The 20,960-nt window shown below is 37.9% G+C and overlaps 1 protein-coding gene across 2 annotated transcripts in view; it reads left to right on the forward strand.

Moving 5' to 3' along the window:
• Positions 1-20,960, forward strand: part of astn2 (astrotactin 2) — a 299,114-nt gene that overhangs the window by 50,526 nt on the left and 227,628 nt on the right. For both annotated transcript variants that reach the window (XM_080304251.1, XM_026173680.2), the window contains exon 2: positions 1,861-2,048. In XM_080304251.1, the coding sequence (XP_080160377.1) occupies positions 1,861-2,048 (188 nt within the window). The remainder of the gene's footprint in view (positions 1-1,860; positions 2,049-20,960) is intronic.

Consider the following 20,960-nt stretch of genomic DNA (forward strand, 5'->3'; position numbering starts at 1 on the left):
AAACTCATTGTCACTGTTGTGTAAAATCAGAGTCAAAATGTGTAAGAAAGGTAATATTGACTGGAGCTTGGCAGGAGACAGTAGCATCACAGGAGGTATGTTACTGGTGGCCCAGCAGACAAAACTTGACCTCTCACACCGAGAGATGGTAAAGCACTCTCCCTTCATCCTGCAGATTAAACATTAAGAGATGAATAGCCAGCAGTTGTAGGATTTAAGAATGTCACACCCTACAAAATTTTATCATAAGCTGTAGTCAGCAAAATTATACAGCATTTCCCAGGTCTTTTGCAAGAGTGTGGACGTTTCAAGTGCACTTTCACAGAGAAGAGTTGCATTTAAGATGTGCATTATAACTTAAAGCAGTTTTTTATTGGATTTATGTATAAACTGTCAAATAATTCATCATCATCATAACCAAAAATATTATTATTTGTGCTTGTGAAATGTAATGATTGCCTCTGTGCAGTCCACCTCCCCCTTCCCCCCGACAGTTAGTAAAAAGGATAAAATAGGGAAAATAGTTATTAATTGTGGTCTACACGACTATATTTTTAAGTAACTATAACTGTGCATATAACAACATGATTTCTACCATGATGAACTGTGTCATTTTCTTATGCAGTGTCTGTTCTGCGCATTCTCCCCCTGCACCTAAAGGCCTGTCTCAGTGCTGAGCACAGCTCATGTAACCCTCCCCTGCTGCCCGTGTCCTCTGACCCAGAGTCAGCAGGTTAATAACCAGCTGTATCCAAAGCCATTTGTCATTTGCTACCTGCCACCGATAGAAGATGTCAGTAGATGTCTGTGCCCTTGTCACCCAGCCACATGACAAATACTGTATCAAGCTTTGTAATCGGAGGCTCCCTTAGGCTTCTCAGTACTGCTCTACTGAGCAGCCACTCCCACTTGATAGCATTAGATTCTTGTGCCATGATCCATATCAAGATAAACCAGTGATCTCCCTGCTCTTTTTCATCTCCTTTTTCCATTGCTCCATAAAACTCAACTGAGTGTGTCATTTTTTTCTGTTCGTACATTTCCTGCACACTTTTCCTTATAAACTTTTCCAGCTTTCCTTTCATTCTTTCCTTTGTTAGATAGTTCAAGTAAGTACTAGCCTGAAGCTGGTGGTTTATATAATGTAGGATGATTAACGCAGATAAGAAGAAGGGCAGTGACAGCGTTTCTGCGACTGTTCCTGATATATATGTTTAAAATTGAGCTTAATGAACCCATTATCTGCCCATTGAAAGTTTTGGCAGACTTTTGAGTCTGTTGTTTTTGGGTGACAGGAAAATAAAAAGAAAATGGGCAAAAATAGTGTAAACAAATGGACATGAGCATGGATAATCCTTTTCCATCTGTGACTAATTTTATCTGTAATTGAAGCGATGTATTGGTTGTAATGGCTGAAATATTTGTGATGACTTCCACTTAGTCTTTTTGAATTTCTACAAATCTCTAACTAATACCATGGCTTAATAAGTTGTCATAATAAGGATTGCAAAGCAGCTAAGCAGAGAAATGGCTTGACAGCAACTCTCACCAAATCAGCTGCGCAGCTGTAACAGAACCTAAGAAATCTATAATCTTCAGAAGTTAGATTTCTAGTTGGAAGTGACTGTTTGTGCGTGCAGAGACAAGGCCATGCACAAAATATATGCACACATAATCCCGTATGATGTTACCGTTATTTGTTAGTTTCTTCAGATCAACTGAATGGATGTGTTTTCCTTACAGAGTAACATTAGCAAAACGTGTCCTGTACACACAGACAGTCCATGTGCATTGTCTTATTCATAAAAAACAAAAAATAGGCAAAAAACATTTTTTTCTCTCTCTCTTTGTTCTTTTCAGAGATGTCTGGTACTGGGGAAGAAATTTCTCAGGTACATTGGAAGCAGCAGTGGTTGGAAAATGGGACACTGTACTTCCATGTGTCCATGACTGAGTCTGAGCTTTTAGCTCAGACCACACAACCTACTGCCCGGGAACCGGCCCACGTGCTGCATGAACACATGCATCTGCTACACATCTCAGTTATGGTAAGTTCTAAGCACTAAAAGTGAAATATCTGTGGTTGTAGCTTTGAATGCATGTCCAGCATGGCAAGTGTCTGTATGCAGAAATAGAAATATTTTGTGGTCCTCCAAAGTTTTGTCCAGCTTTTGAATTGTTGACTGTTTGTGGTGTGCAGACCTTTATTTTTTTTTCTTTTGTTGTTATTTATTTGTTTCATTCTTTTAATATTGTGCTTTTATTACTGTGACATAACAAAAGGTCATTTAAATAAAATGTCAATTTTGAAATCACATGGTGCGCTCTAAGGCCTACACACAGATAGGTGTTCATATTTTAAAAAGGTTTTTACAAAATCTTTCCATTTTGTAGAGGCTGCATTGCATTTTATTCTTTGTCAGACCAAAGTATGAGCAAAAATTTAATCCACAAAACCGGTGTATCTTATACTGCTGTAGCTGATAATACACTAATTTACTAACCAACCTACTACTAGTCATGCAGTGTCTCCTCCTCTTTATTATTGAAGATCATTCAGTTCAATAAAGAATAATCAGCACTGATCAGGGACAGATACAGGGAGTGCATAATTATTAGGCAAGTTGTATTTTTGAGGAATAATTTTATTATTGAACAACAACCATGTTCTCAATGAACCCAAAAAACTCATTAATATCAAAGCTGAATGTTTTTGGAAGTAGTTTTTAGTTTGTTTTTAGTTTTAGCTATTTTAGGGGGATATCTGTGTGTGCAGGTGACTATTACTGTGCATAATTATTAGGCAACTTAACAAAAAACAAATATATACCCATTTCAATTATTTATTTTTACCAGTGAAACCAATATAACATCTCCACATTCACAAATATACATTTCTGACATTCAAAAACAAAACAAAAACAAATCAGCGACCAATATAGCCACCTTTCTTTGCAAGGACACTCAAAAGCCTGCCATCCATGGATTCTGTCAGTGTTTTGATCTGTTCACCATCAACATTGCGTGCAGCAGCAACCACAGCCTCCCAGACACTGTTCAGAGAGGTGTACTGTTTTCCCTCCTTGTAAATCTCACGTTTGATGATGGACCACAGGTTCTCAATGGGGTTCAGATCAGGTGAACAAGGTGGCCATGTCATTAGTTTTTCTTCTTTTATACCCTTTCTTGCCAGCCACGCTGTGGAGTACTTGGACGCGTGTGATGGAGCATTGTCCTGCATGAAAATCATGTTTTTCTTGAAGGATGCAGACTTCTTCCTGTACCACTGCTTGAAGAAGGTGTCTTCCAGAAACTGGCAGTAGGACTGGGAGTTGAGCTTGACTCCATCCTCAACCCGAAAAGGCCCCACAAGCTCATCTTTGATGATACCAGCCCAAACCAGTACTCCACCTCCACCTTGCTGGCGTCTGAGTCGGACTGGAGCTCTCTGCCCTTTACCAATCCAGCCACGGGCCCATCCATCTGGCCCATCAAGACTCACTCTCATTTCATCAGTCCATAAAACCTTAGAAAAACCAGTCTTGAGATATTTCTTGGCCCAGTCTTGACGTTTCAGCTTGTGTGTCTTGTTCAGTGGTGGTCGTCTTTCAGCCTTTCTTACCTTGGCCATGTCTCTGAGTATTGCACACCTTGTGCTTTTGGGCATTCCAGTGATGTTGCAGCTCTGAAATATGGCCAAACTGGTGGCAAGTGGCATCTTGGCAGCTGCACGCTTGACTTTTCTCAGTTCATGGGCAGTTATTTGGCGCCTTGGTTTTTCCACACGCTTCTTGCGACCCTGTTGACTATTTTGAATGAAACGCTTGATTGGTCGATGATCACGCTTCAGAAGCTTTGCAATTTTGAGACTGCTGCATCCCTCTGCAAGATATCTCACTATTTTTGACTTTTCTAAGCCTGTCAAGTCCTTCTTTTGACCCATTTTGCCAAAGGAAAGGACGTTGCCTAATAATTATGCACACCTGATATAGGGTGTTGATGTCATTAGACCACACCCCTTCTCATTACAGAGATGCACATCACCTAATATGCTTAATTGGTAGTAGGCTTTCGAGCCTATACAGCTTGGAGTAAGACAACATGCATGAAGAGGATGATGTGGACAAAATACTCATTTGCCTAATAATTCTGCACTCCCTGTATGCATTTCATTTCTACCAAGCTTTATCTAGATACTTGTAACTAAAGGTTTATACTATATAAATCCATATATATATATTTTTTTTTTATGTTAGTAGTGTTAGTTTCTACCTACACCAAAATGCACATTACAACCACCTCCACTAATTTTGATTTCTACACCATTCTTTTCTGCTGTACCAAAATATGTTTTTCCTTAAGTTAAGAACAAACTCTTCACCACATTCTGTGCTTTATGCGGGCATTTTAAAAAGTGGGTAAAAAATAAAAAAAATAAGGATAATGCAGTTATTATAATAATAAAAAATGTATTAAAAGTTACAGAAGGCAGTACTTTTGAGTGTTTTTATCACTTCCAGCTTACGGCTTCTTACTGCTTATTTATTTTATTTATTTTTTGTCCACTCTAGACTCTGTTCTCTTCACTTTACTAATTCACATTCTCCACACATTTCCCATTTTTCAGGCTTCAGGTCTCATACTTCGCATCTCTTCTGTATTGGCTTTTTTCTGCTTTGCCTCTCCTTGCACACCCCACCACTCTCCCTCCTTTCTCCCCTCTCTGCTCTGTGCGCCACATTCTCGCTGTGTGCACACCTCTGTGTTACTCTCGTGGCTCTCTTCAGCTTCATCTCCTTCTCACTCTCCCTCAGAACACTTTTAGGGACACTTTAACTGAAAGGGTGTGCAGAAGGCTATCAAAACAGCATTACGTCCATTGAACGTAAACTGAAAGTGAACATTACATTTTTCATTGCATAACTGACACCGCAAGCAGTTATCTGTGTAATGACCTTCATTTTGATTTTGCCATTTTTTTTGTATATATTTTTGTCAAATTAGAAATCATTTCCATCGTGAAACTGTAACTTCTGTGTAGCAGGAAGGCAATGTCGCAAGCTAATCTAACACTGACAACTCAGTCACCATCTATCTACCTTTTTTGCTGTTGTACGAGGAAAAAAAATCAGAAACTAGATGTCCGTCCATTTTGTTTACCATTTATCAGCGTCCTGGCATGATGTGGGGTTATTTCCCAAGTAACTTTGGATTAGATGTCTTAGCCAAATTGCTAGTGTAAGCTAAAACCACATAATTGTGGTGTTCATAATGGAATGGCAGAGGAGGATTGTTAGGTACTTCCACAGTTTAAAGGCCCATATAAATTAACTCCCAGTGAGAATATAAATTACCAATCCAACTTTACAACCTTCTTCTGTGCACATTTATATTTAGGTATGTAGGTTTTTGCACACTGGCACGTTTTTATGTAATTTTGCCTCTATCGGCCCCCAATGTTAATTTTAATGCAGGCCAGGCCATTTTAAATCAAACATTCAAAATGTGATTAAAGTTCAGACTTTCAGCTTTATTTCCAAGGATTTGACAAGAGTATTTCATTAACTGTTCATGAACTGGAGACATTTTTATACATTGGCCAGGCCCATTTGATATTCATATTGATCTGATATAATTTTAAATATCAGTATTGTTTTTAATACTTGAAAATCCTTTGCAGTTAATGACTAGCTGAAGTAGAGAACCTCTGGGCATCACCAAATACTGTGTTTCCTCCTTTGAGATGCTTTGCTCGGCCTTTACTGACAGCACTTTTAGAGGGTCTTGCAGGGTCTCCTAGCCTTCAGCTGTAATTGAAAAAACATGTCCTACAAGGTTGCATTCAAGTGACTGATTTGGCTGTTAGAGAATATCCCATTTCTCTGCTATGAAAAGTATTTGCAATGATTTGGCATTAGGCTTAATCTCAGCAGAGTATATCGCCTTATACACTTCAGAATCCATCCTCCTACTTCTATCAGCAGTCATCAATAAACACGAATGACCTGTTCCATTAGCAGCTGTATATGAACATGCTGCCACAATACTGAACAGATGATGTGCTATGCTTCAGATGTGTGCATTTTTCTTTTCCATATTTTCTTTTACCACATTTCAATATTGATTTCATCTCCTCCAATTTAATCTTTAAAACATAAGGGGCTGTGCACAAAAATTGGTATAATTGGTATAACAGTTAATAAAATGCTTTTTTTGTTTTGTTTTGTTTTTTTACATCCTTCCCACCCATTTTCGATATATAACTGAATCAGAACAGATGAAGCAATATTGAAATGTATTTGCTTTCTTTTATATAGCATTTTTCTTTTCTTTGCTAAATGAACTTCTTTATATTATTTACATGATCAAAATAAAAATTAACAAACAAAAAAAAGAAAAAGTGAAAATCTGCACTTCAATAACATGTTGATTGTCTGCTGAAAACTCCACTGCGGTGGCATACAGAGTCATTAAAAATGTAATTCATTTTTAAAAAGTCATTGTCCAATGATTTTTTTAACCTAACTGTTAAGCTGTTTTGTTGTTAAAAAAATTAATATAAAATGTGGTCTATAACTGAGATGGCAATGGCAGTGACAATGATAACTGCCTAATTGATTAAGAACAATCAATGGACTGGCTGAGCATGTTTATATGTCAACAGTTGCTTGGACTTCATTCTATATTTAGCTGGAGGTCATCGCAATCAGTTCTAGTGCTAAGCAGGTAGTGACAGTCTCATTATGTTGGGATCCCAATAATTTAAAAAAGTGAATGGAAGCACAGTAAGGCGGTAAGACTAGGACACAACGGCTGTATCCCAATTCAGGGTCTGCAGCCTTAAAGTACGCAGCCTTAACGGTCCACAAGGGCCGCGTACTCAAAGACCGCTGAGGCCGGAAGTGCGAAGCTTGTGAAATGGGTCAGTCTAGCCTCCGTCGCGCTGCCCAGGTTGCCTAGCAACCATGAAACTAACAGCTGGAAACGTTTCATACAGCATTGTTTGATAGAAATGAAGGAGAAAATCTTTTGTTCATTTGTTTGTTTGTTTCTACATAAGCTTTGATCATTCTCTGTAAGATTAAGCTCAGCTATTGAACGGCGTATATTTTAAAGTAAAGGCTTTAAAACCAAGTTAGTACAAACGTGACTAATGTCACATAACTTTGCCGACATGTGGCCAACAGTAATGTTCTAATGTTCTTCGTTATTAAACATTTGCACATAAATAAGTGACATAATATTCAGTACTTACTTAAAGTTTACTCTTCGGGCGCCCCTCATCCGCCGTTTTTTTTTTCGGCAAAATTATCCACACCCACCGCCGCGCTATGCATTCTGGGATATGTTGGGCCACGAAGTCTACACCGCCACATCCTTAAAATTCAGGGAAATGAAGGACGCATTTGAAGGCCGCATTTCAGGCAGCCTACGAATTGGGACAGCCTTCGTCGCGTCGCTGTGACGTAATCGGCCTTAAAATGCGGCCTTTAAGGCTGCAGACCCAGAATTGGGATACAGCCAAGGTATGCCAGTTTGGCCTTATGACCCTAAGGTGTCTCCTCCTTTGAGTGAACATCATTATGTCTGATGCTGTCAGTTCTGGGCCAGACTGAAGTGTGAGTACTCTATTCTTCTGGCATTGAGCTGTCAGTTTCTCACTCACTCAAGCAATCGTTTTCCAACTCACTCTGCTTTTCACTGTCCCTCTCCAACAAAGTCTCTCTCCATCATATGACAGGAGCAGACAGAAACAGATATTCCTTTCAACACAGACTGAAATGTAGTGATTAAGTTCTCTCATGTTTTTAGTAATAATCATGCTGACTATAACATATTGTAGGCAATTTTTATTCCAGGTTGAGTGTGGTATGTATCTTGGCAGGTTATTGCCAAGGCTTCCATCTAGAGTAGTAATTCATCGATAGACTGATATTACTTCCAGTTACCTATCCCAGCTACCATAGGGCAAGAGGAAGGGTGGCCCATGACCGTGAAAGCAAGCTCTTCACACACATGACTGACTGACAGACTGACGGATTTAAATAAGGGCAAAAATGATTGATCGAATTTAAATTATTCTGGGCCCTGTAGAAATAAAAAAGGAAAAAAATGCCATTCCTTAAATTATTAACCGGTAGCACTACACGGTTTGCTTGTAGAAAGCAGCAGCTCCCTTGTTTTGATCAGGCTCTAAGATGTAGTGAACCAACCCTTAAATAAAAACACCATCCTACAGCTGAGGCAGATTGGAAAAGGAAAAATGATGCCCAATGCATGATGCAACAGAGAGTTTTTTGTGCTGTGAAAAATAATTTCAGGTGAGATATAATTGCATTTCTCAGCAATGAGCACTGAAAATGATATAAGGCAGCAGAAATTGGAATACGTTGTTCAGAAGAAATAGCAGTCAGTCATACAGTGTGTAGCACTGTAGAGCTTTTTTTTTTTCCAAAGAAATGACATGTTTAAGTTCACTGGGAGGACAGGTAGTATTTTACCAAAATGAGATGCAATAAAAGCTGGCAGCTGAAAGCCTTTCATATGCCATATTACATAACATAATCATCAATTATATGGGATCTGGGTGTCTACAGCAGAACACAAAATTGAAAATTGTGTTGTTTTTTTCTTGATATTAGGATAAAAAAACAGTCCATAAACTAAAATTTGACTAAAAACCAAAATGGCCAGGAAACATTTAATTTTTAAACTCAGTCTGGCTCATTTCTTATAATTGAGCCTGAGGTCATTTAATATTCTTGAGCTCACACAGTATGAGTAAAGAACTACTCTTCTTATTGCTGGCCTGATAGATATGCATGGAGATACAGTGCACCCTACATGGGTGAGATGTCTTCTTTATAATTAAACAGTCAGTGGTGATATATGACCATCAGTGTGGTAGGTCATGGAGGTATTTTAGGCAGTTGTGTCTATTCTAGAATCAGGGGCTACGGAAATTAATTTTCACCGTGCATATGCGGGCACAATTTTTGCCGGGAGTGAGGACGTTTTCAATTATCACATTAAAGTTCAAACGAGCTACATTTTAATTGCTCTGAGGTTTAATTGTTTCAGTCACCTTTTAGTTTCTATAATTTTACACATGCATGTTATTGCGCCATGAATACAAATTCAGCTGTAATTAAAGTTACTGGTAGGAAGTAGCTGATAGAAACGGGTAGAAACTGATACAAGGTTGCAAGTGGACATATATGGATTTATTTAAGAAGCTAATTGGGTCTTTAATAAAGCTTATTTAAATCACCACAGCTTACAGTGTATTACTTTACCTATAGCCACACATCATAAAAGAGTGGTTTATATATAGTTTCAGGCTCAACTTGCTCAGTTTCAACATGTGGACTGCAAAAAAGCAATGAGAATCACTTTAATTAAAGTTACAAAACTAATTACGCATTGTACATTATTTAAGGATTTCTTCTTTGTCGTCTTTAGTACTTATTCTCTTTTTTTATTTCTTTTTTATGTTGTATCCAAACCACTATACTAAGCCATGGTCATAATTCCATCTCTGTAGGTGTAGATAAAGTGAAATAGAAAGCAAGATGAAAAGTGTGTCCTTATTGATAATGAATATTCTCTGCTAGATAATCCTTACTGAGAAATGCAGTGCTAATGTTTATGTGTGTTGCTCTTAAAAGAGAAAAGCAAGAGGTGCCAGTTCATGTCATTGGGTTAAAGATGTGATCCATATGGCAAATGTTGCAGGTGCCCAGGTTTGAGTCTACTCCATGCCGTTTTGTCCCTTTTCTTTCTTCATATTTTTCTGTTTCCTCTACTGTCCTGCCCAGATAAAAGGCTAATGTGCTCAGCAAAATTAAATATAATAAATTATCATGATTCTTAAAAAAATATACATTTTGTTTAAATTGTTTGAATGTATCCATACTGCCACAATTAGTTTCAGTTTGTGTCCAGGATGTCTGTGAAGGTTGTCAGTCATCCAAGTCATTGTAGTTTAAGGAGCTTGGAAAGAAAATGGTCTAGACTTCTTTAAGTTTCCTTGAAGACGTTTCGTTTCACCTCTCATCCGAGAAGCTTCTTCAGTTCTAAGAGCAAGTGGTGGAGATTTGAACCTTATGGGAGTGTCCCCAAGAGGGTCATGGACCCCCTATTGATCCTCTACCTAATCACACAGGTGTGGGTCACAATCAGCCAAGGTTTCGGGTGAACCCATTGTGAAACCTAGCCCCACCCTATCATGTGATTTACTCAGGTCAAATGGCCCAGGATGTGAGTGGGCATTAAGGCGTCTGGGAAGGGATCTCAAAACTGGATTATAGACAGACGTGTCATAAGCCACCCCCTCTGTTCAAAGATGGTCATTCACAGTGGACATAGATAGTTTCTTTCACCATCTGTCTTCTCTGTCCAAAATGTGAACACTGCCATTGGCATCCTGCTTTTATGAAGTGGCTGTTTGGTCACTCCAATGTAGAGGTCTGAGCATTCCTCTCTACACTGTACAGCATACACTACGTTGTTAAGTGTGTGTTTAGGAGTTTTGTCTTTGGGATGAACCAGCTTTTGTCTGAGTGTCTGGCTGGGTCTGAAGTTCACTGAGGTGTACGTTGTGTCTAGTAATTAATAAATACTGTAATTCACATATTACCAATTGAAAGGAATTGAATTGTATGTATGCAAATGAATTTTATGTACGTATTCTACTGTATGTAAACATTATTTAAATCTTCCTGTAAATTTAATAGTAAGTAGTACTACAGTATTATATATTAAGCTTGCAGTGGTTCTCAATGAAGTCCCCAAATTGTTTTGACGCTGGTTTCCACCAAACTAGCCATATGACATAATATTAATAAACTAAAGAAAAATGGTCTCAAATTGTTTAACAATGTGCTTTTTTTAGTGAGTACCACTGCCACAACATAATGGCTCATCTCAAAGAAGCTTCATTTATTTGGTGAATGCATGTCCTTCTTTTCTTTTACCGAGTCTCATATGATGATAAAATATATTCATGCTTAGTCATGCAACAATATTTAGGTTTTGAGAGAAGATTGGGAATTAAATGTGGATCCATCCAGTAAATGCTTATCCACATCAGCTTTGTCAAGTGTGCACCCTGGACCGGTCCCCATTCATTCACAGGGGCTGAATAATTAAATGTGAAACTTAAAAAATGAAAAGTGTTGATACAAATTAAAAATAATAACTCTTTAAAATAAGTTATATATTTCAATAGTAAGAGTAATATAATGTAAAGTGCATAAATTATTTCAAGCTTTTTAGGGTACAAAACAAGGAACTGAAATAAGAAGCAAAAATAACTATTTAAAACATGAATTAAAAAAATACCATTAGGATACAATGTTCTTCAACATTCTTCTTTTATTATTTATCTACATTTACATAGAATTACCACATTTAGCCTTCCGGCAGAAAGCCTTAAAAGCAAACCTCTCCTATGTGCCCATGGCTTGATGGAAACCTGCGGTTAACCAATTGACCCACACTCAAGATTTGATATGCTTTGGATCCAAAATACATTTCACCACAGCACAGTAACTTGCACCATCAAGCTTAAATTTGGTGCCCCTAGCACAAACTTGTCCACAACTGAAAGATTACAGATTTCTGCTCTTAAATTCAGGAGGCTGTTGTGCATTACAGGAGCGCTTTAGGGTCTAACCAATTGTGAAGTCATTTAAGTTGTCTAAAGACAAGCCATGTGGCACTGTGCCTTTTTCAGACAATTACCAAGTCTTACCCTCCACTAACAGTGAAAGATTTGCTAATAATACAAGTAGTGAGCAGAGCAGATTTGGCGTTCAACCAATGTGGAGTTGAAGCCTGACAGACATTTAGCTGTCAGAATTATCTTTGGCTACTTGGCAGAGGTCTGCCGGCACAAGAACACAGTGCTGTAACTTCATATGATACTCACCTAAATCCTCAGTGTACACTGCCTTGGGGAGTTGCCTTTAGTTTCGTATACTGCAAAATTTCTTGTACCCATAACCTATATGTAGACCTATTATACTTTTCAGGACTCCCACAATGTCATTCTGATATTTGAGGTCTTCTGAAATGTGACCTACAGGATTGTGCTCTTTTTGTGAGTGTCCTCCCACACTTTTGAATATCACAAACTAATATCATACTGACATCCCTGGGTTAGATACCATCTCCATTACTGTCTTGAACAAAGTCTATATGTGGGAAACACTGTATGAAGTTATTTTACATTTTATAAGCTTTTTTCTCAGTTTGAAGTTTGGAGTCAGTTGAATGGCAATAAATGAAAATTGAAGACTGACGTCCATTGTTTTTGTAATAGACAATCATCAATATTCAATATAACAACACACCACATGATAGTTTGCTGCTACTCTAAGTGGCACACACGAAACCCCCCCCCCCCAAAAAAAACAAAACGTTAGTGTTCTCCTTTCTCCAACATGCAGTCACATTGGGGTGACCCAGTCATCCACTGGGACACTAAATGTGTCTAGTTGCACATTTAGATTGTTCCCATTGTTCCTATTCCGAGCATAGTTCCCAACACCTGCTGGAAGTCATGGGGTCTTTTTGCCCTTTCTCTTCAAATAGTTTTACCTTGCATGTCCCTGTAAGGGTTAGAACGGAGGTTCGAAAGTTTGTATAAGTACAAAGTAGGGAGCAAACAACAAATCATAAATAAAATATAACCACACAACTAAAACAATCAACAGAGACTGATGAGCCACTTGAACAAAATTGCATTTAAACTTTAAATATTCTGGGGAGGAAGTCAAAGGCTGTGTTTAGGATGGTTCTATCACCACTTTTTGATGACAGTGTTGTTGGCAAACTCTATTTTGACTTATTTTTCTAAACTTTATGGCTGTAATTATGCTGTCCCCTTGACGGGATTAATCTGACACAGCTTCTTTCCTGGGGATACGTTTAATGGATCTCGACTTTAATTTCTGTTCTTAAATGTGATGAAGGAGGTTTTCCCAGGTGTTGAACGATTGTTATGGTGCCAGGCTAACTAAGAATTACACAACATTATATTCAATTGTGCAATCATTCAAATGTACAAGGTCTATAGTGGTGCAGGCCTACCATGTTGCATTCATCAGCCTCATAAAATGTGACTGCCATTAACAAGATGGAGTTTTAACCCTCATCCAACTGACATATTTAACCAACATGGACCATTGCCAAAGAATATTACTAACAAAACTATTTTTCTTCTCTCGCTATTTAATTATGTCTTCTAAAGAACATTTTGTTATTATGATTATTATTTGTGCTAATTTAATTAATCTTGAAAGCTATACTTCTGTATCATATAATTTGCAGCTCTTATCCAAAATACAATCAACATTATTACTTTAATGTTATTTGCCGTCCTTTGATTCTAGTATTAGTTTTCAGTAATTTCAATTAAACATTATTTATGTTGGATTTATATGATGAAACCAATCTAAATCATTTTGACCACAATATAAAATAATTGAAATAAACAGATGATAAACACAACGCCAAATGGCAGCCAATTCAGACATGTAATCTCTCCAGCGTGTTCTTGGTGTGCATCAAAGCCTCGTCCCAGTAGGTCTTGTCAGAAACACCTAGGAGGTGTCCAGAAGGCATCCTGAATCGTATTGTTTTGGATGCTACCCAAAGCTCATGGCCATAAGACAGGGTAGGAATATAGATTGATCTATATCTCAACAGCTTCGCTCTTAGACTCAGCTCTCTTTTTATCACAACAAACTGGTATAGCATCTGCACCAATCTTTTTCAATCTCCTACTTGTGAACAAAGTCCAGAGAAACTCCTCCACTTGGGGCAGCAACTCATCCCTAACCCAAAGTGGGCACTCCACCCTTTTCCCTGGCTAAGAACCATGGGCTCAGACTTAAGGTGCTAATTCTCTTCCTAGCTGCTTCACACTCAACTGCAGACCACCCCAAAGCCGAAGGTCACCGTCTAATGAAGCCAAGAGAACCACATCAAGTGCAAGAATGAGAGACTAGATTCTGAGTCTATCAAATCTCATCCTCTATCAAAAGGCGGTGCCAAACAATTCTGTCCATAAATATTATCAACAGAATCAATCAAAAGAGACCGCACTGGTGGATACTGAGTCTGACTTACTGCTAGCAATGTAAAACCAAGTTCTCACTGCACTTGTATAGGGACCAGAAAAGAAAAAAAACACTACAGGCAGTTATAGAACAGACATTTTCCTCATGCTATGGTCAAGCATGCTGGCATGTGACAGGAGCAAATAGCTGCTACCTTCATATCGTTGTTTCAGGAGGAAAAGAGTACATTTTCCAACAAAGCTTTGAACAGTTACATCAGCAGGTGGAGTTTTCCTCATTCCCTGGAGGGTCATTACTGCTGAGATTGGGGCTTGCAATACAGCAACATCAGCTCTCCTTTTCATGTGTAGGATGACCTGAGAATGCCCCAGCGGTCACAGGTAGATCCAGTGATGTCTCCAACTTTCTGATAACTTCCAGTTTGGGAATTTTCCCAACCAGGTGATGAATTCAACAGTGAAATGTTTCTTCTTGAGTGTGCCCCCACTCCCCCTTTGGTTCTGTACGATGCTTTAATTTAGGACCAGCAGCAAACATGAACTGAAAATATCATTCCAGTTATTAAAACTGCAGGGCATGAAGAGAGCAAAGTGAACCAGAGCCAAATTCACACACTTGGCCAAATAAAGATGATTCTGATTCTGCACACACTGAATAGGGTGCTTTTAACCGTGGTCCTCTGGCACCCGAAAACATTTGTATTTTCAAAAAGCACTAATCAAAGCAGACATAGAAAAAATGTGATATTATTAGGAACAAAATAATAAGTCACAAAAGTTTGAAATGAAATGGGAAAAAAGTGAGGTACGAGGAAAAAAAATTATATATACACCTCTGGGGTAGAGAATGACTGACTGCGTTCTTTTCAGACGGGCTCAATCTACACCTTGCTATTTTTTTCCTTTAAATCAATGAATGACATGCTCAACCTGCTTTGAGGGACTTGTCAGTAGCCACAGAAACAATTAAAGGGCAATTTTAAGTAATTCATCTGCAACGTTTCCTGCTCCAATCTGATTAGACAAAATTCATTCCAATGTTTAAGTTAATACAGACAAACCAGATAAAGATAGAAAACCAGTCTTTCTCCCAATTGCATTAAAAACAAACCTTAAAAAACAAACTTCTCTTTCCAGCTGTAGTAAGACAGATTACAAGCTACAGCCAAATTATCACAATCAGCCATCCTCTGACCTGGTGGTATACTTGCACATAAACCACTACATTGGACACTGATAACACCATACCCTGCCACCCACTTTTCAGCAAGTGTAAGTGCTCAAAAAAATTTACTGAAAAAAAAAACTCTAACCCCTTAGAAGTTCAAAAATGTTATTTTCATGCCTAAGAAAAAAATCCTGATTGAGGTTGTCATAATTCATGCATGAAAAGGTTAACTAACTAACTAACTAACTAACTAACTAACTAACTAACTAACTACCTAACTAACTAACTAACTAACTAACTAACTGTGTACTCACACCAGGCAATCCATACTGGGCACATGGACATTTGACCATCAATGTTCAGTCTGTTCGATACATCTGATCGCTGCTTGCTGTGATCAGGGCAATTTGATAAGTGAATTATGCTCTGGCCCTCTTGAGGAGGTGGGCACATCTACACCCAAGCTTGAAATTACTAATGCTTCCTCAACAGCTGCCTCCAAAAAAAATCCCTGTGTTATATAATTAACAGACTGTACATATGAGAGAACAATGAGCTATCATTCCCCAATTAAGCCACAAAACGCATAAAATCATGAAATTCATTTTTATAAAGAGCATTTGTTTTTGTGAGAGGCAGAGTGAGTCCTGTTTTTTCCTAAGTTACACCAGAAACACATTTTTGACTCATCTGGACGAAGCACCAATGAACTCATGCCATGTGCCCCCCCCCCTCCATAATTCACAAGAATTGTTTCTCCTCTTAGAATGATGATCACATCACACACAAGAATGATCACCTAATGGGTTTTCACCCAAATTGTGCTCAAGGTCAAGTTCAAGGTTAGGTTTTTCTAATTTTAAGGGCACTTTTCATGACACAACTTTTTCACAACATGACCTTCATGCCCACTCCTTAAAATTTCAACCAGTTCTCACTACTGAAGTACAACAAACCATTTAGCAAAGCCATTAACATAAGAGTCGCACTGCTAATAAATTTTGCATGCACAAAATGATACAGGCAGAACTTCATGAAATACCAAATGATGCGATAGCTTGAAGTAACTCTTCATATTATTCATATCCTGTTAGATAGTGATGGCCATGACCTTATTGAGCTTGATTATGAAGGGAGTGATCGTATTGGTTGGATTATTACATTAGGAAGGCATGACTGGCCATACTTGGGGCCTTCCTGTCATCATTATGCTAACATCAGTAATGTGGTCAGTGCTGTGGTAAAAACAATATGAAACATTTTTATACATATTTCCATGGTTTTTATGGAAGTACTACAATGTAGTCATAATACTACTGAACTCAAACACTTTAATTTGGTAGTGAACAAGGTTATTTTATCCTGGAGATGACTATTTGCAAGCTTTCTTGACTTCTCAGTGGATTTTAATTCTCATAAGTTTATGCAAAAGAGATAACCAATGACAAGAAAACACATCATTTTCATTTCGTATTTCACGCGTTACAAAAACTACTAACTTGTCATGGATTCTGAGCCATATGAACTACTACATCACTGAACCTCTGGTTTACTGCACATACATATGCAGTACTATGCTGGTATTTCTTGCACTCTGAGCATGAAAATGAGGATGGTAGTACACTTGGGCCAACTGTAAAAAGTCTCATTTCCTTTAATTAGTCCGAAAGGAGGGCAGGGACCTTATTATTCACTATAATCTTCTACAGCAAGTGACACCACACATGAAAAGGTCAAGGTGTTCTTTATATGTTCTGCTTGATCCTGGCTCTTTCTCTTACTTGTATCCATAGGGGAGCGAATGGTACAAGCAGTATTTCGTGAAAGCTTCCTGGCATGATTCCCGCATGCTCTCATTCATAGCTGCTCTGTTCCTGGAATTCAGCAGGATACTAAACACATGATCAGGTGTTCTGGTGCCGCTTCAAGGACTGTGCCACTGTCATCATGGCTTAGGTCCAGACTTTGGTTGTGACATGAGCGTAGAAGGATAATATTTATTTTGTTTTCTGTTATTCTTCTTTTGTTCTGTTGTTCTGAATTAAGTGAATGGACCTCCACAGAATTATGTGTGTATATGTAAAAATCTTTGTTATGATTATACATTCTTTATTTACATATGCTTTGGCAACAACCCAGTGTACAGTGATTCATAGCCATCTGTATTTTAGAAGCTGAGAATGTCATAGTTTCCTACCCACATGTAAAGACTCCATATGGCAGCTCTTCAGCTGCAGTTTTAACACCAGTAGGAATGAAGAGTGCAATAGCTTCTCTATATTTACACTGCCTACAGGCAATAAATGTTAACACCTTTACCACTTCAAAGGCCCCTGGTAAATGTAAAGTATTCTAGCGTAAAGTAGAAGTTCAATAACAAACAACTTGCAGCTTTAAAATAACTTACAGTTGTTAATTTTTTATGTTATATTTTAAACATAAGCCAGGTAGAAGTCTACTGTATGCCATGCACTTAAGCATTATATTAATTGTAAGGGCAGGTCCTTTTTGCAACAAGAAGTGATTAATACAAATAAATAAAATTCAGTAAGTAAATAATTCAAGCAAGCAAGTGGTTACAATTATGCTACAGTATACTGTTTATCAGGAAATGCTGGGTTTGGAGTGGTAAGACTCACATCCAGACATAGAAACACGACCTTCTTTGTTTAGGTTGTATTTAGATTAAATTCACTTCTTAAAATCTGATTATTATTTTAGTACTAAGGTGTAAATTTTTCTGTAGAAGTTTTGCATGTGCCGTCATTTGCATTTTAGAGCTGGTATTAGAGGACATGATATCCGGTAGCAATCGTGTTCAATAATTCATAAGTTGTTTACACTGAAATTATCAGTGTTATTTCCCCCCACAACCCCTATATTCATTATGGAAAAAAAGACTACTTTGTTTGTATTTTTCACGTTCCTACTCATCTGGATAGAAAAAGACAAAAGTAACTATTTCGCTGACACAGCAGTATCAGTTAAAATTTAGTAGAATTTTTCAAATCACCACTATCTGTCTTAACTAATATTTAACCATTTAGCATTTTTATATTTTCATTTTCTTACTAATTTTTTTCTTTCTCATCTCCTTCCACCTCACGTGAAGCCTCACTCCTAAACTGAAGTTAGCTGGCTCTTACAATTACAAGAGCCAGCTAAACAATAACATAACATTATGAGCTAATTTTAGACTTTAGTATCCTAAGCTTTTTTAATTACTTTCCCTATGATCAACAGTTTGATTACACTCTCACATTGCATGAGAGTATTAATATTAGTTTTATTATTTGCTAAGTGCGAGTCTGCCCACATTAGGTCCCCTTCTAAAAAGTTTCAGTAACAGTGGCAAATAGCAGTAAACAGGAGCTAACAGCAGCTAATTAACTCACCTTAGTATCACTGTCATCAATCCCACATGAGCTATATTGACTCAGGTAAATCCCTGAGTGACCGTGGTCCACGCGATCCAGTGACTACAGTTCCAGTGACTGAGGTTTGTTACTTATCCTGACACGAAATTCTGATATGCATCCAAAGATTTGAAGGGCTTCGGATCTCGTCCAGTATAATTCGAGGGGTTGTTGATAACATAATGATATAAATTGTTTGGCGTGAAGTCAGGGAGAGTGCCAGGGTTGCACTTCACAGCATCAGTAAACATACTCAGAGGAAGTAAGTAAACATCCATTTTAGTCCTCCCCTTGCCCAATTTCTCCACATGACAAGTAAAATGTTTGCCATGAAAGTGTTTTTCTCCCTTTAAGAGAGAATATACACTGTTAACTCATAGTTGCCATAGTTTATTTCTTCTGCATAATGTTTAGTAGGCTTTTCACTTACCTGACGTGTCAGGATTGTTACATGTCCAAAATGGCCAACAGAGATAAGCAGTCACGTGTCTGCAAAATCCCCTCCTTTGGATTATTCTTGCTTAAAAATAAATAAATAAATACAAATGTACACATACCTCCACAAGATGTTGTGAAGGGGTTTTCTTAACAAAAGAAAGAATGCTGTGACCAACCACTTTATAGTGTTGCTGATTTGGGCAGCGCTTTACTTCTTTTGAAGAATGCACCACATTGTGGCTTTTTGCTATGTCTCTGACAGGTTTATTTCGTTGTTTTTTGCCTAATGATCACCTCCTTCACTCTTTGTACCTTAGACTGAGGTACAACATTTAACATTTTGACTCCAGATCTTTTATTCTTTATTTTTCATGAAAAAGTAAAGGAACAGACCTCAACCGGCCAATTGTCCAATTAGTGTGGAGCCTGTGAAAATGGGGGACTAGATATGAAAATGTAAAAACAGATTTAAAAATCCCCTGAAGTGGTGTACAGAGGGGGAAAAAATAAAGAATATATGTAACATATTACAAAAAAATATAGACCTCGTTATGCACAGCACTTAGCTGTCCCCTCTTTCACACACACAAACACACACAGAGAAAAGGTAAGTAGGGCTTTAAAACACAAACTGTTGTAGTGGAGTACTTGTTTGGTTGGGCAAAGTGTCGTGACCAAAGCGAATTAGTTTTCTCAACATTCCCAGTTGTACAGCAAGTAAAAGAGGGAGGAAGCTATTTATAGTTTACCTTTGGAGAGACAAAACTCAAGTGGCTGCATCTCCCCATCTTTGGTTTTTCCCTTTTTCTTCTCACTATTCACTCACCTTCATCCGTCTCCGTCTGTTGCCTGGGTAACAGTAACTGATGAAGGCTCGGAGTTTTGGGGGACAAAAGAAAAAGTGTGATGTGGATGAGAGAGGCTTATTGAATAACCTTGTCCATGTATGTGAATGGTTGTGTGCGTGCATGAAGAGATGCTTTCATGATGTAATTTGAGAGAGAGTGCGTAGAAGTGGACAATTGCTTACTTATATGTGCGGAGCACCTGCACGTCTAGATGACAATTTAATGTAAATGTATAAAATGGCTTGAGCAATGAGCTATTGTTTGTAAGGTTCTTTGTATGTGAGTGGATGTAAATTTCAGTTCTTAGAACATGTAATTGCAGTGCATTACAGAGAACAATCAGTAAAGCAGTTTCTTAAGTAATGCCTTAGCTGCAGGGACGGCATCTACTAATTTCAAGCTCATTTCTGGTTCTATAACTGGAATGTACTAGATTTATAGCATTTCATACAAAAGCCACAAAAGTTGAGAAGTTGAGAAGTTTTTAGGGTGCACTGTCTTGTCCTTTTGTCCAAACCTACATGAATCACAGCCATACTAAAACTAAGCAAAGCTTCAGAGCAAGCAGGAAGACATTCACTGCAACCGAAAAAGGTTTCTTTTGCTGAAGAGTGTCGTTATATATTGATGCATCACTTTAAAGACATGTACTCTTGGGTGGCAGACACATTTTTCTCCTTTCCTCATTCTGTATCTCATTATTGATTAATCCCAATTCCTGCTGTTCTTTTAATGGCCCCTCAAAGCACTGTAACTGGAAAAAATCCCTTTAATATATATTTGAGCTGCTTGTTTTTCTCCCTTCAGTGCTAATGATAGCAGATGTGTTTTATTCAAAGCCATTAATGACTCAAGCACCAATTTGAAACATCTGTGCTATTTGAATTGGATTTGAAAGTGATATTAAGACCCCTGACATCTATTAGCATTCTATAGGCAATCACATTCATTAGATATTTTCTCTGCAGGATAGTACATTTTTATTTCCCCACCTTCTCCTAAGC

This window comes from Astatotilapia calliptera, chromosome 7 (assembly GCF_964374335.1).
Source record: "Astatotilapia calliptera chromosome 7, fAstCal68.1, whole genome shotgun sequence".
NCBI lineage: Eukaryota > Metazoa > Chordata > Actinopteri > Cichliformes > Cichlidae > Astatotilapia > Astatotilapia calliptera.